The following is a 14,073-nucleotide window of genomic DNA, read 5'->3' on the forward strand; positions in this document are numbered from 1 at the left end:
TTTTATTTCTCAGGTGTGGAAGCAGTTCTGTCGGGCTTTAAATGCTAAATTCTCACTCACTTCTGGTCACCACCCCCAGTCCAACGGCCAAGCAGAGTGCATGAACCAGGAGCTGGAGTCCATCCTCAGATGTCTGACCTCCACCAACCCGTCAGACTGGAGTAAGTTCCTCCCGTGGGTTGAATACACCCACAACTCGCATGTCTCCACAGCTACCGGCCTCTCCCTGTTCGAAGTGACACTGGGCTACCAACCCCCACTTTTTCCAGGAGATGAAAGAGACATTTCAGTCACCTCCATCCGTCACCACATCCGCTGTTGCAGGCACATCTGATCTGATGCTGTGGCTGCCCTACGACGCACAGCTGAACAGAACCGACGCTTCGCCAAGCGCATCAGAGCACCTCGATACTCCCCTGGTCAGCAGATATGGCTTTCTTCTCGTGACATTCCCTTTCAATTCCTCTCCAAGAAGCTGGCTCCTAGATACATCGGCCCCTACACCATTGAATCAGTTATCAGCCCAACTGCTGTCTGTCTCAGTCAACTGGCCAGCCTCAGGGGCATGTTCCACATCTCCCAGGTAAAGCTGAGTCCATCTTTGCTGATCTTATATACAGTATAGTTAAAACTACTCTCTCATACACATTGATCCCTCATGGGGACAGTGTATATCTTCCTACATTATAGTACTTAAAGACAAATCAGAATAGGCAGATAAAAGCTTTACCAGATCTGGAGATCAGGAATCAGCAGCAAGGTTCTGACCAGTGGATCTGAAAAGGTTTAACCCCATTCAGAGCCCCACACCCCTATTCTCCCTGTCACTAACTATTACATATAGCACCATGGTAAATGCTGACTCTGATTGGAGCTGCATGCAAATAATAACTCTATATTCATTAGGGTGCTAAATATTTTTTTCTTTTAAATAACCAGGTATTTACATATACATACTGTATCTGCATTTTTTTGAATTTTTGTAAGGACTGCTCTAAGCTGCTTTTTATATTGACAGCATGTTATATTTTATTTTTATTTTTATTTTGTCTACAATTGCTACTCAGTGGTGGTTGTTGTGTCTCTTGTCTCTATGCTGCTGTAACTGCGAAATAATTTCCCTGCTGCGATGAATAAAGTAATTCTATTCTATTCTAAACCCTGTTGAGATCTAGATCTCATTTTCAAGAGGGAGCTAGGCAGAAATCTGCAACACACAACAACCTTGTTACTCAAAAATAAAACCTACCTGTTAGACACTCCAGGTTTGAATTTGTTTTCAATATTTGCAAAGTATGCATCTATGATCAGATTTATTACATGATGTGTTAATTAATACACACTAAGGAAGATATATGAGGTAGAAACTGAATGTCAAAAAGAAATGCACAATCAACAATAAATTATTGAAATATTGCCTCTTTCAATAATGGACCCTGAAAAAGCTGAAAGATTAATATTTTTTGAAATGCTATTTTTGTTACAGAGGCTTCATATTCCATTTTAATTATTGTTGTTTCAGTTGTTTTGTTTGTTTATTAGGGTTATTTAACATATTTTCCAGGTCTAATGTTAAAAAATATATATATTTTCTGAAGAACATTTATCTTTGAGCAGGTGTTGTCGGGATCTGTTCCTCAGCTGTGTTTATTTTGAGTTTCTGTCTCTCTGAGTCTCCGTGTTGTCCTGTCTCCTCTTGATTGTTTCCAGGTGTTTCTTGTCTCTTTGATTACCCTTTGTGTATTTAACCCCACCTGTGTTCTTTGTTCCTTGTCGGGTCCTCGTCGTGTTTGTCCAGTACCTGTTGTCACTATCTGTGAGCTTCTGCATCCGCTCCTTTGTGCTGCCTGGACTTTGTATGTTTTTGGATTTTTGGACTACTTTCATTATTAAACCATCTTATTCATCTTACCCTGGGTCTGCTGCCTCTGCCTCACCACCCAAATCATGACAGGTGTACTTGTATTAATATGCCATTATTATGTTAGTAAAAGATGGTGTCACAATGACATGACTATCATTTATTGCAGTAATTTCTGAGAAAATGTATTGTCCAGCAAAATTTGTTATTGATGTAAGTAGGCCTTCGTATTTACCCTAGTGATACAGATAAACTAAATTCTTCACATATTTTGCAACTTACATTCTTTAAGCACAGACAAATCCAGAAAATTTTGGAAGTCAGCATCCATTGAAATCCAAGCTTCAAAATGACGACATAAGTTTCATGTAATTGATCTTATTAAAATTACCTTGTTTTTGAAGTAAACTTCAATAGGTAAGATGAATCCAGCATATCCAGACTCCTCCACTTTGTATGGAGGATCCTTGCATACTGAAAAGATAGAGAAAGGTTTGTTAGAGACTACCGTTTAAAATAAGAATGCCAACATAATAAGAAATGAGGTTTTCATTTCAGGTCAGAAGAAAAATATTGCCAATAAATGCTTGCGTCAGACTCTGTTGTCTTAGATTAAGGCTCCAGTCCCCAACTACAGTTCATATCATAGACATTTTGAATGTAGAACTGGAAAGCTAGCTTTATCAGCTGAGTGAAGCTGACACCCCACCCATGTCAGAAAATCCAGCAAATAGTCTGAGTGGTTAGTGCTCCGTTTGTGCAGGTTTGTGCCGTTAAAATTTTCGTTTGTGCAGCTTTGGTTTCTGAGATATTAAAATTTATTTTTTTAGGTCATCCAGAGTTCACCATCCCCCCACATTGCTCCAAAACAAACCAAAGTGGGCTACTGTACTTCGTTATTGCTCCATTTGTGCAGGTTTGTGCCATCAAAATTTTCGTTTGTGCGGGTTTCGTTTTCGAGATATTAAATGTTATAATTTTGGTCGATGACGTCACCAGCCCCCCATCTTCCTCCAAAATAAACCAAAGTGCTCCATTTGTGTAGGTTTGTGCCATTAAAAATAGCATTTTGTTTGTAAAATTTTGTATTTTTCTTCTGTAGCTTGTGGGTCAGGTGACCCATTTACACAAAATCAGTGTGAAATTGTTCTACTAGACTGTGAAGATTTGGCACACCTGGTTTTATTCCATTTAAACAATGGTCAATGTAAGCTATTAAAAACCAATGGTATAACTTAAAATTATGTAACAAATGTAAAAAGATCTAAAATGGGGAAGCAATTTAAGAAAAAAGTACTAGTATGGAATAAAACCAGGTGTGCCTTTAGAGTGTGATGCCATCATGGGTAAAGTCTAAAGTCGGTCATTTCTTTTATGCACAATTAATTTTTTCATACTGGCACAACAACACTTTAGTTTCAATAAAACATTTATTAATTGATTGGGATACATTTGTTCTGTTTGTTAGCGCGCACATTTACGGTAGTTAACATATGTATTTATATCAACTTAAAGTTAATTGTGTCTGCTTAAGATGAACTCTTTGTTTGTTTTCCTGCCAGTACTTGCCTGCCTTGGAGTTAGGGTAACAATTTCACAACTGCATTTAGTTGTAAATGCATGTTTTAACTGCATTTAGTGTAAATGTGTCACATGACCCAGAAGCTATAATAGAAAAATGCAAAATTTTGAAAAAAAAATGCTATATTTAACGGCACAAACCTGCACTAACGAAGTAACCCACTTTGGTTTATTTTGGAGCAAGATGGGGGGCTGGTGACATCATCGGAAAATTATAACATTTAATATCTCGAAAACGAAATCCGCACATCCGAAAATTTTAATGGCACAAACCTGCACAAACTGAGCAATAACGAAATAGCCCACTTTGGTTTGTTTTGCAGCAATATGGGGGGATGGTGACGTCATCGGCCAAAATTATAAGTTTTAATATCTCAGAAAGCCAAAGCTGCACAAACGAAAATTTTAATGGCACAAACCTGCACAAACGGAGCACTAACCACTCAGACTATTTGCTGGATTTTTTTGACGTGAATGGGGTGTCACACAGCTAGCAAAGCGTCCACACTGCAAACTTTAAAGTTGATAAAAAGCTAAGACATAATATAAATGATCTGATTAAATTAGTTGTAACAGATTAGACATTTATTTAAGTTGGTTCAAAGAAACATTTATTTTCAGTGTGGGAACACTGAGTAAACAGATCTCTTATGGTCTGAGGGAGTTTATATGGTTCAGAAATGACTAGTAACTGATGTCCCAAGACCATTTAGAGCTTAGTAAAATTATCCTTTGACAATTTGCTGTTTGTGACTGGCTGTTATTTATCCAAGCAAGTTCCATATTTGCTAGGAATACTATGATTGAATGAAAAAGATCTTTTGTTTTGGCTGGTGATGTGGGTCATTTATAGGGGTGGGTAAAATAATTGAAGAATCGATGCATCGCAATAATTTCACGCAAAATTCATAATTGATTAGGGGGCTCCTCAGAATCGATTCACCTCCTGACACGTTGGGGCGCTGCGAGTTTGGTTACTGTGCTGAGCACCTGAGCGCATAACAGTCATGGCGAGCAGCTGTAGAAAGCTAACTCCGTCAACTTTTAAGTCAGATGTTTGGGCTCATTTTGCTTTCCTGTCTAAATCTGGAACTCAAGAAGTCGACAAAAGCAAGGTGGTATGTAAGCTGTGCCAGAGAGAATTAAAGTACTGCAGTAACACGACAAACCTGCGCAACCACTTAACCAGATACCACGCAGTGCGCTACAAAAACCCGAAGCACAACCTGTTGACTCCAAACAGACACAAATCGACAAATCATTCATCTCTAAACTTCCGCCAAACTCTGCCCGCGCACAAAAAATCACAAAGTCTGTAGCCGTGTTTATTTGCAAGGACCTACGACCGTACAGTGTTGTTGAAAACAAGGGTTTTAAGAATATGCTAAAGATACTCGAACCACGCTACGCAATACCAACACGTCAATACATGACAGAAGTCGCTGTCCCGTCACTGTATACAGAGGTGAAGACAGCCGTTTTGGAGTCGTTAAAGTAGGCCGAAAGAGTTGCTCTGACGTGTGATGGCTGGACCTCGAGAGCGACCGACCCCTACGTAACCATCACTTCTCATTTCATATTGAACGAGTGGGAATTGGTGTCAAATGTGCTTCAGACCAGGCCCCTTCATGGAAGTCATACAGGTAGCAATATAGCAAACTTGTTGACAGTGGCAATAAACGAATGGGGCATAACCGGAAAAGTGCCTGCTGTTGTTACAGACAACGCGGCTAACATGCTAGCTGCTGTCGGTCTTACTGATCTATTGCATGTTGGCTGCTTTGCCCATGTGCTCAGCTTGGCTTCGCAGGCTGCTCTTAAAACCCCTGCAGTCACACGGCTTCTGGGCAGAGTGAGGCGCATCTCTACTTTTTTTCATCGAAGCACTTTGGCCTGTCATGCACTCAAGAAGAATCAAAAGTTGTTGGACCTCCCACAACACAAGTTAGTGACTGATGTCTCTATGAGATGGAATAGTGCTTTAGATATGCTGGAGATATTTTTGGAACAACAACCTCTCTGCTGCATTACTTGCACCTGAAGTGCGAACGCAGGAAAAAGATCTATGCTCCCTTACAGAGACAGACATTACAGCAGCAGAGGATATTGCACAGGCTCTGAAGCCATTAAAGAAAGCCACCTTGGTGATGTCTCAGGAAAGCACCCCAACTCTGTCTGTCATTGCACCTCTAAAAGAAAGACTTCTAGAGGAGATGCAACCATCATCCAGTGACTCTGCAGTGGTGAAGGAAATGAAGATTGCTATGTGCAGGGATCTCCAAAAAAGGTATTAATATATATAAATATATATATAACTTTTTTGCAACACAATGAAATAATTTGTCATTAATATTTATAAAAACAATGATTATGGTGTACACAAAGTCACTTAAAATTTTTTTAAGGTACCTGGGTCTGAAGGATGAGCTCTCCATTGCTGCTGCCCTGGACCCAAGGTTTAAGGCCCTACCTTTTCTGTCAGATGATGATGAGCGAGAAGAAGTGTTCACGCATCTTATAGCTCTCACTAAAGAATTGGCCACTGTTAAAAGCTCAGTAAGTACTAAAGTATAAATAAAAAATGCATTCTGTCACATACACACCGAATAGTTTTGTTTTGTTGTCTTATGGAATGCTATCGGTCTGCAATTATTTGAACACTGGCAAATTAATATACTTTTTATTTTAATGATTTAGCCCTACAATGCATGTTAAATGAGCTATTCGAAATGATAAAGCTCTTCTTACCAATGCGATTATTTTCTTATTTTTTTGCAGCAACAGAGTGGGCTGATGGATGAAGACCGTGAGGCAATTGAACAGCAGGGAGAGCCGGTTGATGACCCTTCTGGACCATCACCAAAGAAAGCAAGGGACTCTTGTGCTCTGGCTGATCTTTTTGGAAGCGCATATACAACTCCAGTAGCAGTGTCCAGAACCACAGATACCAAGGCATTGGTGGTGCGTTACAAAGAGGTACAACCACTGCCACTCTCCACAAATCCACTCAACTAGTGGAGAGAGCATGAGGGGGAATACCCTTTGTTGTCATGCCAAGCTAAAAGGTACCTTTGCATCCCAGGCAGTAGTGTACCTGCTGAAAGGATCTTTTCCACAGCAGGTGACACAGTCACAGCCCAGAGAAGTGCATTGAAGCCTGAGCATGTGGATCAGCTGCTTTTTCTGAACAAGAATCTCCACGTGCCCACTTAGTCTGTAACCAGAAATGAAGAACTGTACTGTTACGGTACAATTCTTTATTTCTGGCTACAGTACTATAGTTCAGTTCAAGAGATGTTCAAAAATTAGAGGTTAATCACTACATGTTCAAAAGCTAAGAATGTTTACAAGCACTAAACTTTTTCAGTGCAATGCTCAGTCCAGCTGTGTGCAATTTAATTTTAATATGCATATAGATGTTCTGAAAAGGCCCCAGGATTTTAAGTATTTTGCAGTTGCTATTTCTAGCCAAAAATATACAAATATCTCTGATATTGTGTCTGTAATGGTGTAATAATTGAAGGCTTTTGTTGCTGCTGACTTTAAAGAACCAAAGTCAACAGTTGTGTATGTGCAGAGACCATGAACAAGCTAAAACTATTGTGACCTGATATTTCCGATTGGACCTAGTGGTTATAAGGGGTGCACAGATAAATCAGCCAGCCAATAAGACGGCCCAGATTTCCTTAATTTTAAGAGATCTGTGATTGGTTGACACTTACATGTGGACCTGATTTCATCCATCGATCTTGTCTACTTTGGCAAAGGTCTAAAATTCAAACACTGTACTCTTCTGCTCTGCTATGAGAGAGGTTTCACTGACAAACCAAGCCACCAGGTCACATCTGCACGTTCGGAATTAACAATAGGGACTTCACTGTTGCCAAATGTTGTGACTTTTTCAATATATTTATCAACATTTCAGACAAAAAAATCTGTATCGCCCAAAATCAGAACCGGCAGGTCGGGCTTTTTAAAGATCGGTGATTTGTGATCGGCCAGAAAACTGGAATTGGTACACCACTGGTTATATCTTTGTAAACTAGACTAATAGAAACTTTTTTCTTGTTGTCCAGTTGTTTGGTTTTCTTGTTATCACATAAGATAGCCACAGATCTACATCTGTTCCTCGCTAAACCCAGAAATTACAGTGTTTGAGTTTAGCTGTAAAAATTTACGGTTCTGTTTTAAAAACTTCCATTGCATATTATATCTCAATGAGCCTATATACTTTAATAAATCAAAACTTCTTCTAAACTTAACATCAGAACATATTTGATATGTCACTGTTGCTTTGCTTTCATATATTTTGTAAATGACAAAGCCATTTAATCTGGCACTCTTTTCTCATGAGATCTCATTAAATCCCTTTTCCACAGCTTGTCCTGAAGTAGAAACAGAAAAAAGCAATGTCTTAAATTAGAAGCAGATCCTTTAAAGCTGATGACAAGGTCAAGGCTTCCCCGTTGTACACCTCTGGGACTTAAAAGACAAACAAACTCTGACAGAGCTCAGGTGTTTCCCCCTAGAGGAGTGTGTTTGTCAGAGTCCTTCCCTATGGACTCTGCAAAAAAAGCACCAATTAAACTTGCTTCTGTGGACCTCTGAGATTTTTTCTTGGGAGAAACGGTGAAGGCAGGTTCCACCTTTGGATCCCATTTAAATTATTTGGGTATCCCATTTGGGTCTCTACTGCTTCTAGAAACAATTCAAGTGCTAGAAGAAAACATCCAGCACTGGCACTATGTTAATGTTTTTTTGGTGTCTTTAAAATGTGTCATTTCAAAAACCTTCCAATTCAGACCCAACTGGAGGCCACTGCCCATTAACCTAGCAACCAAACCAAAAAAAAAAAAAAAAAAATCAGCTGGTATTTGGCAAAGTAGGTAATATATAAGTTAGGGTTAGGCTATTTGCTTTGGGTATGCATGCTAATGAAGCATGATAAACAAAAATAGACTAAGTTCTACCTTGCAAATTTGTCCATATGACATTTGGTATACAGTGAACCCTTGTTTTTCGAGGGGGTTGCGTTCCGAAAAGAATCCGTGATAGGCGAAATCCGTGAAGTAGTTACCTTTATTTTTTACAATTACTATACAGCATAATTAAATACTCTACATTGAAACCAAAGAACAAAAACTGTTTTCAGGCCCAAGCATTTTTTAAACAAATATAACACTTTCTTACAAATAACTACAGTAAAATAATCATTGTAATCATCAATACGAAGTACAGTAGGACAAATTGTGACTTGCGTATTTCACTGTTCCTCTGACTGTGACGATGTCTCACTCCGCTCGCTAGTGTCTTTTTCTTCTGAAGCCTGTGGTGCTTGTGTGTTTTTTCAAGAGAAGAACATAGTTATTGGTAGTTGTCGCTATTTTTTCTTCTGGGCAAAAATACTTGCCAACCTGTATATTTAAATACAGTAACATTATTGGCACACAGGCAGAGAAGAAGCGCGGAGACTGTTTAGCCAATCAGGACGCAGAACACAAAGGACCTTATCAAGCTCCGCCCACAACTGACCCACGTGACCGCAAGTCTCACAAACAAAGCCTCGTGGGGCGTTGTTTCTATGTAAACATGACTCGATTAGTGCATCATTTCTACCGGATTTTCACAATATATCAGCTACTACAATGGACAGACGAACTAATAAGTTCATGTCATCTTTTTTGGATGAGATCAAGGTGTTTGAGCCACGCGATGCCTCCAACATTGTGCACGTCACAACAAAATGTTTTCGCTCGATGATGAAAACGGCAGATCCACACACCCTCTACATCAGGGGTACCCAAACTTTTTGAGACCAAGATCTACTTTTTCTCTCACCAGCCGGCTGAGATCTACCTCATGACACGAAGACACAAAAATTGTAAATTAAACTCTACTGACTTATTTTATATGCGAATATACATCAGTTATAGCAGAAATATTAAAGTGATATGAAACCTAATGCAGTTTCTTCCTCAGTGAGACTCTGTCACTGGGAGGAGGTTACTGGTTTCTCAAACACAAGCTGGTTGCAAACCTGAGGCCAGCAGGTGTCAGTCAGTTATGGTAGATCTGAAATTTGGTTTGATGACCTCAATATGAGAAGCTACAGACTGATAGGAGGAACCAAAGAGCTCTGTAAAGGTAAATTCAAATCTTCTGAAGTTGGGATATAATTAATTTAATTTCACATAATTATCGCGGTAAAAGCCATTTGTTTGTTAAAATTTTATGAAATATATTTGTTCTGTTTGTTGTGAATGACGTATACTCACAAACAAACGAAGTAATTAGTCCGCTGTAGTTTAGAAACTACAGCGGCTGTAATGCGCCACAGCAAAGGTAAACAAAGGTAAAATAACCCAAACAGGTGATCAACTCAAAACCACTCATACCTTTTTACTCTCTCTCTCTCTTTGTAGTTTAAGCACAACTGTTACTGTGGCAATCGCCTACGCCCTGCAAGATGAGCAAAGATTACGTTAAAAACATAACATTCAGTCCGTTATTGTCGGGTTCTGGGGTTCTTGGTTTTTTTTGTTTTGTTTTCCCCTTTCTCCCTCTGCTGCCACTCTCCATTCATCCACTAGATGGCGCCAAGCCATCCTCTTTTCAGAGAAGTGTGCCATCATTCTGCACACCAGAGTTTAATCATCTCATCAATCCTGGAGTACAAGAGGAGCGGACTACCAGTACTTCGACGCTTTAGTGTTAGCCTACTAACGGTACTCTGAGCCCCTGAGAGCTAGTCTCTGTGTTCCTCGTAGAATTGTCTCCTAGTGATCTCTTTCGTTGTTTCCTGTCTTCAGGTGTTTTCCTTGAGACGCCCTGGATCCTCCTTTGTGAAGATCAAGCCTGGTTTGTGGACCAAGCCTCCCTCGTGACGCCGTAGAACTTACCTACTGGTTGCCCGAGTTCCCACACTCACCTTCTCTGCTGAATTACAAGTCTCTCCTGGATTCCCCGACTGGCTGTCGCGCCGCTCCTCTGTCTCCGCTCCACCCGAACTTACCTGTCTGCCCTCCGCCGCACGTCCTCGTTGCCTTCCGGATTTTCTGTGGCCAAGCGCTGGATCACCTGGACCGATAAAGAGACCAGGACCCCGAACTCCTCAGGAACCCACTCCAAACAGATATCTTCATTCTCACAAGTAAGATCATCCCAGTTTACCCGCTAGTACTCTGGCCTCCGACGACCGTGAACTCACCATCTCTTTGCTGTGTTTTTCATAGTGTGCTGACCGCACCGTAAGCCTACCCCCTCCCGACCAGACCGGTTCACCCTTATCCCTCCTGTCCTTCAATAAATTATCATTTACTGATTTTCGTCTCTCCTGTGTGGTGTTCTGCAAGTGGGCAAGACAGTTAGAACTAAACATGACAGAACACTCAAGCCAACAAACAAGCCCAGCAGACGCTATCAGGAGGACGTTATCTGAACAACATGCCCTGTTACAATCCCATGAAACTGCCCTTAGAGAACTCGGCACACAGCAAGCCGAAACTAATCGCCGACTAGTTGAACTCACTAACTTTCTCCAAAGCTCTGTTCCACAGTCTTCGTCTCCTGATCCCGCACCGGTTTCTGATCCAGCCCAGTCTGTTCGGCCCATGTTTGCTGAGATCCGACCTCCTACTCCTGAAAGGTTCTCTGGCGACCTGAGCAAATGTAATGGTTTCATTTTACAATGTTCTATAATTTTCAATTATTCCCCTCAAAGTTTTTCTCAAGACAGCACTAAAATCGCTTACATTCTTTCCCTACTATCCGGGCGGGCTTTAGACTGGGCCGAGGCCCGTTTCCCTTCCTCCACCAATTATGGTGGCTCGTTCAAAGATTTTCTAAAGGAGTTCCGACAAATATTCAGTCAGGACTCGGCTAAAGCATTTCATTTGCGTGAACTATGGAAAGTCAAACAGGGTCAACATACTGTAGCAGATTTTGCTGTGGACTTTAGAATAAAAGCCGCTGCTACTAATTGGAACGCAGCCGCACTAAAGAGCGCTTATTTCAACGCTTTAAACGAGTCTATCAAAGATGAGCTCGTTACCCTAGACGAACCCGCGACATTAGAGGATCTAATAAACTTAACAATTCGCCTCGATAATTGGATCCGGTCTCGTACTAGGGAGAAGAACCGGGGAGACCCGCCGGCAAGATTCTACGGGGGCGTTACATCCACTCCAGCGGTTTCCCCTCCTCAGGCTTCCCTGGATCCCGAGCCCATGCAGGTGGGACGGACCCGGCTCACTCCAGAGGAGTGTCAAAAACGCATCTCCTCCCATCTGTGTCTTTATTGTGGAGCCTCTGGACATGTCATTGCCCGCTGCCCCGTTCGGTTAAACCCCCAGGTCGGCCAATAGAAGCGAGGAGGCTGGCGGACCATTTACAGAATGAAGATTCTCCTCGCCTATCACTCTCTGCCACTTTAATTTGCAATAACCAGTCGGTCCCGTTGTCTGTCCTCGTTGATTCGGGCTGTGAGCAAAACCTCATTGACACCACTTTCGTCCAGCAAATGTCGATCGAGACTGAACCTCTAGCGGTCCCTCTTCGAGTTACCGTCGTTGATGGCAACACCCTTTCTCAAGTAACGCATCAGACGAAACCGCTGCACTTAATCATTTCAGGAAACCACAGTGAAATTACCTCTTTTTTGTGTTTTCCACAGCTAACTGACCTATAATCCTGGGTTTTAAGTGGCTCCAACAACATAATCCTCACATTAACTGGTTAGACAGACAGATCGCGTCTTGGTCCATTTCCTGTCATTCCTTCTGTCTCCGCTCAGTTGTTCCTCCAGGTCCGCCACCGGCAGCACCACAGGAGGCAGATCCACCTGACCTGTCGATCATCCCATCCGAATATCATGACCTAGCTTCAGTTTTCAGTAAGTCCAAAGCCCTCTCTTTACCTCCTCACCATCCATATGACTGTGCAATAGATCTCCTGCCCGGTGCTCCACTTCCTTCTAGCCGCCTATACAACATCTCCAGATCTGAACGTGAAACAATGGAGAAGTACATCAAAGAGTCTCTGGCTGCCGGCATAATCCGTCCATCCTCCTCTCCCCTGGGGGCGGGGTTTTTCTTTGTGGGTAAGAAAGATGGTTCCCTCCGACCCTGTATTGATTACAGAGGTTTAAATAACATAACTGTTCAAAACAAGTATCCCCTGCCTCTGTTATCCTCCGCTTTCGAACCAGTTCATGACGCTATCATTTTCTCCAAGTTAGACCTTAGAAACGCCTACCATTTACTCCGCATTCGTCAAGGAGATGAATGGAAAACTGCATCTAAGACCCCCATCGGCCATTTTGAATATCTGGTAATGCCGTTTGGGTTATCCAACGCTCCGGCCCATTTCCAAGCTCTCGTCAATGATGTGTTGAGAGATTTTCCAAATGTCTTTGTTTTTGTGTACCTAGACAACATTTTAATCTATTCAAAGTCCCTAGTGGAACACGAACATCATGTCCGTTTAGTCCTTCAACGCCTCCTGGAGAACAAGTTATACACTGCCTGGCCAAAAAAAAAGTTGCCACCTGGATTTTACTAAGCAAATAGGTACAAGCCTCCTATTGGATAAGTACTGCATAGGCGATTATCTTTCAGCTGGCAACAAGTTATTTAACCCCAGCTGATGCAATGAGTAACTCATTTCTTAAACAACCATGGCAAAAGACACATCCTGTGGTCGTGGAAAAGACGTTAGTCTGTTTAAGAAGGGTCAAATCATTGGCATGCATCAAGCAGAGAAAACATCTAAGGAGATTGCAGAAACTACTAGAATTGGGGTTAAGAGCTGTCCAACGCATCATTAAAAACTGGAAGGATGGTGGGGAACCATCTTCTTCCAGGAAGAAATGTGGTCGGAAAAAAATCCTGAATGATCGTGATCGGCGATTACTTAAACGTTTGGTCAAATCAAATCGAAGAAAAACAACAGCAGAACTCAGGAGTATGTTTAATTGTGAACGCAAAAGCATTTCCACACGCACAATGCGAAGGGAAGTCAAGGGGTTGGGATTGAACAGCTGTGTAGCCGTAAGAAAACCTCTAATCAGTAAGGCTAACCAGAAAAAAAGGCTTCAGTTTGCTAGGGAGCATAAAGATTGGACTGTGGAGGAATGGAAGAGGGTCATGTGGTCTGATGAGTCCAGATTTACCCTGTTCCAGAGTAATGGGCGCATCAGGGTAAGAAGAGAGGCAGGTGAAGTGATGCACCCATCATGCCTAGTGCCTACTGTACAAGCCTGTGGGGGCAATGCTATGATCTGGGGTTGCTGCAGTTGGTCAGGTCTAGGTTCAGCAACATTGTGTGCCCAAAGAATGAGGTCAGCTGACTACCTAAATATACTGAATGACCAGGTTATTCCATCAATGGATTTTGTCTTCCCAAATGGAACGGGCATATTCCAAGATGACAATGCCAGGATTCATCGGGCTCACATTGTGAAAGAGTGGTTCAGGGAGCATGAGACATCTTTTTCACACATGGATTGGCCACCACAGAGTCCAGACCTTAACCCCATTGAGAATCTTTGGGATGTGCTGGAGAAGGCTTTGCGCAGTGGTCAGACTCTCCCATCATCAATACAAGATCTTGGTGAAAGATTAATGCAACACTGG

The 14,073-nt window shown here is 41.7% G+C and overlaps 1 protein-coding gene across 3 annotated transcripts in view; it reads right to left on the bottom strand.

Annotated features, from left to right (window-relative positions):
- Positions 1–14,073, bottom strand: part of mllt3 (MLLT3 super elongation complex subunit) — a 99,246-nt gene that overhangs the window by 50,030 nt on the left and 35,143 nt on the right. For all 3 annotated transcript variants that reach the window (XM_028038558.1, XM_028038557.1, XM_028038555.1), the window contains exon 3: positions 2,253–2,335. In XM_028038558.1, the coding sequence (XP_027894359.1) occupies positions 2,253–2,335 (83 nt within the window). The remainder of the gene's footprint in view (positions 1–2,252; positions 2,336–14,073) is intronic.

This window comes from Xiphophorus couchianus, chromosome 14 (genome assembly GCF_001444195.1).
Source record: "Xiphophorus couchianus chromosome 14, X_couchianus-1.0, whole genome shotgun sequence".
Taxonomy (NCBI): domain Eukaryota; kingdom Metazoa; phylum Chordata; class Actinopteri; order Cyprinodontiformes; family Poeciliidae; genus Xiphophorus; species Xiphophorus couchianus.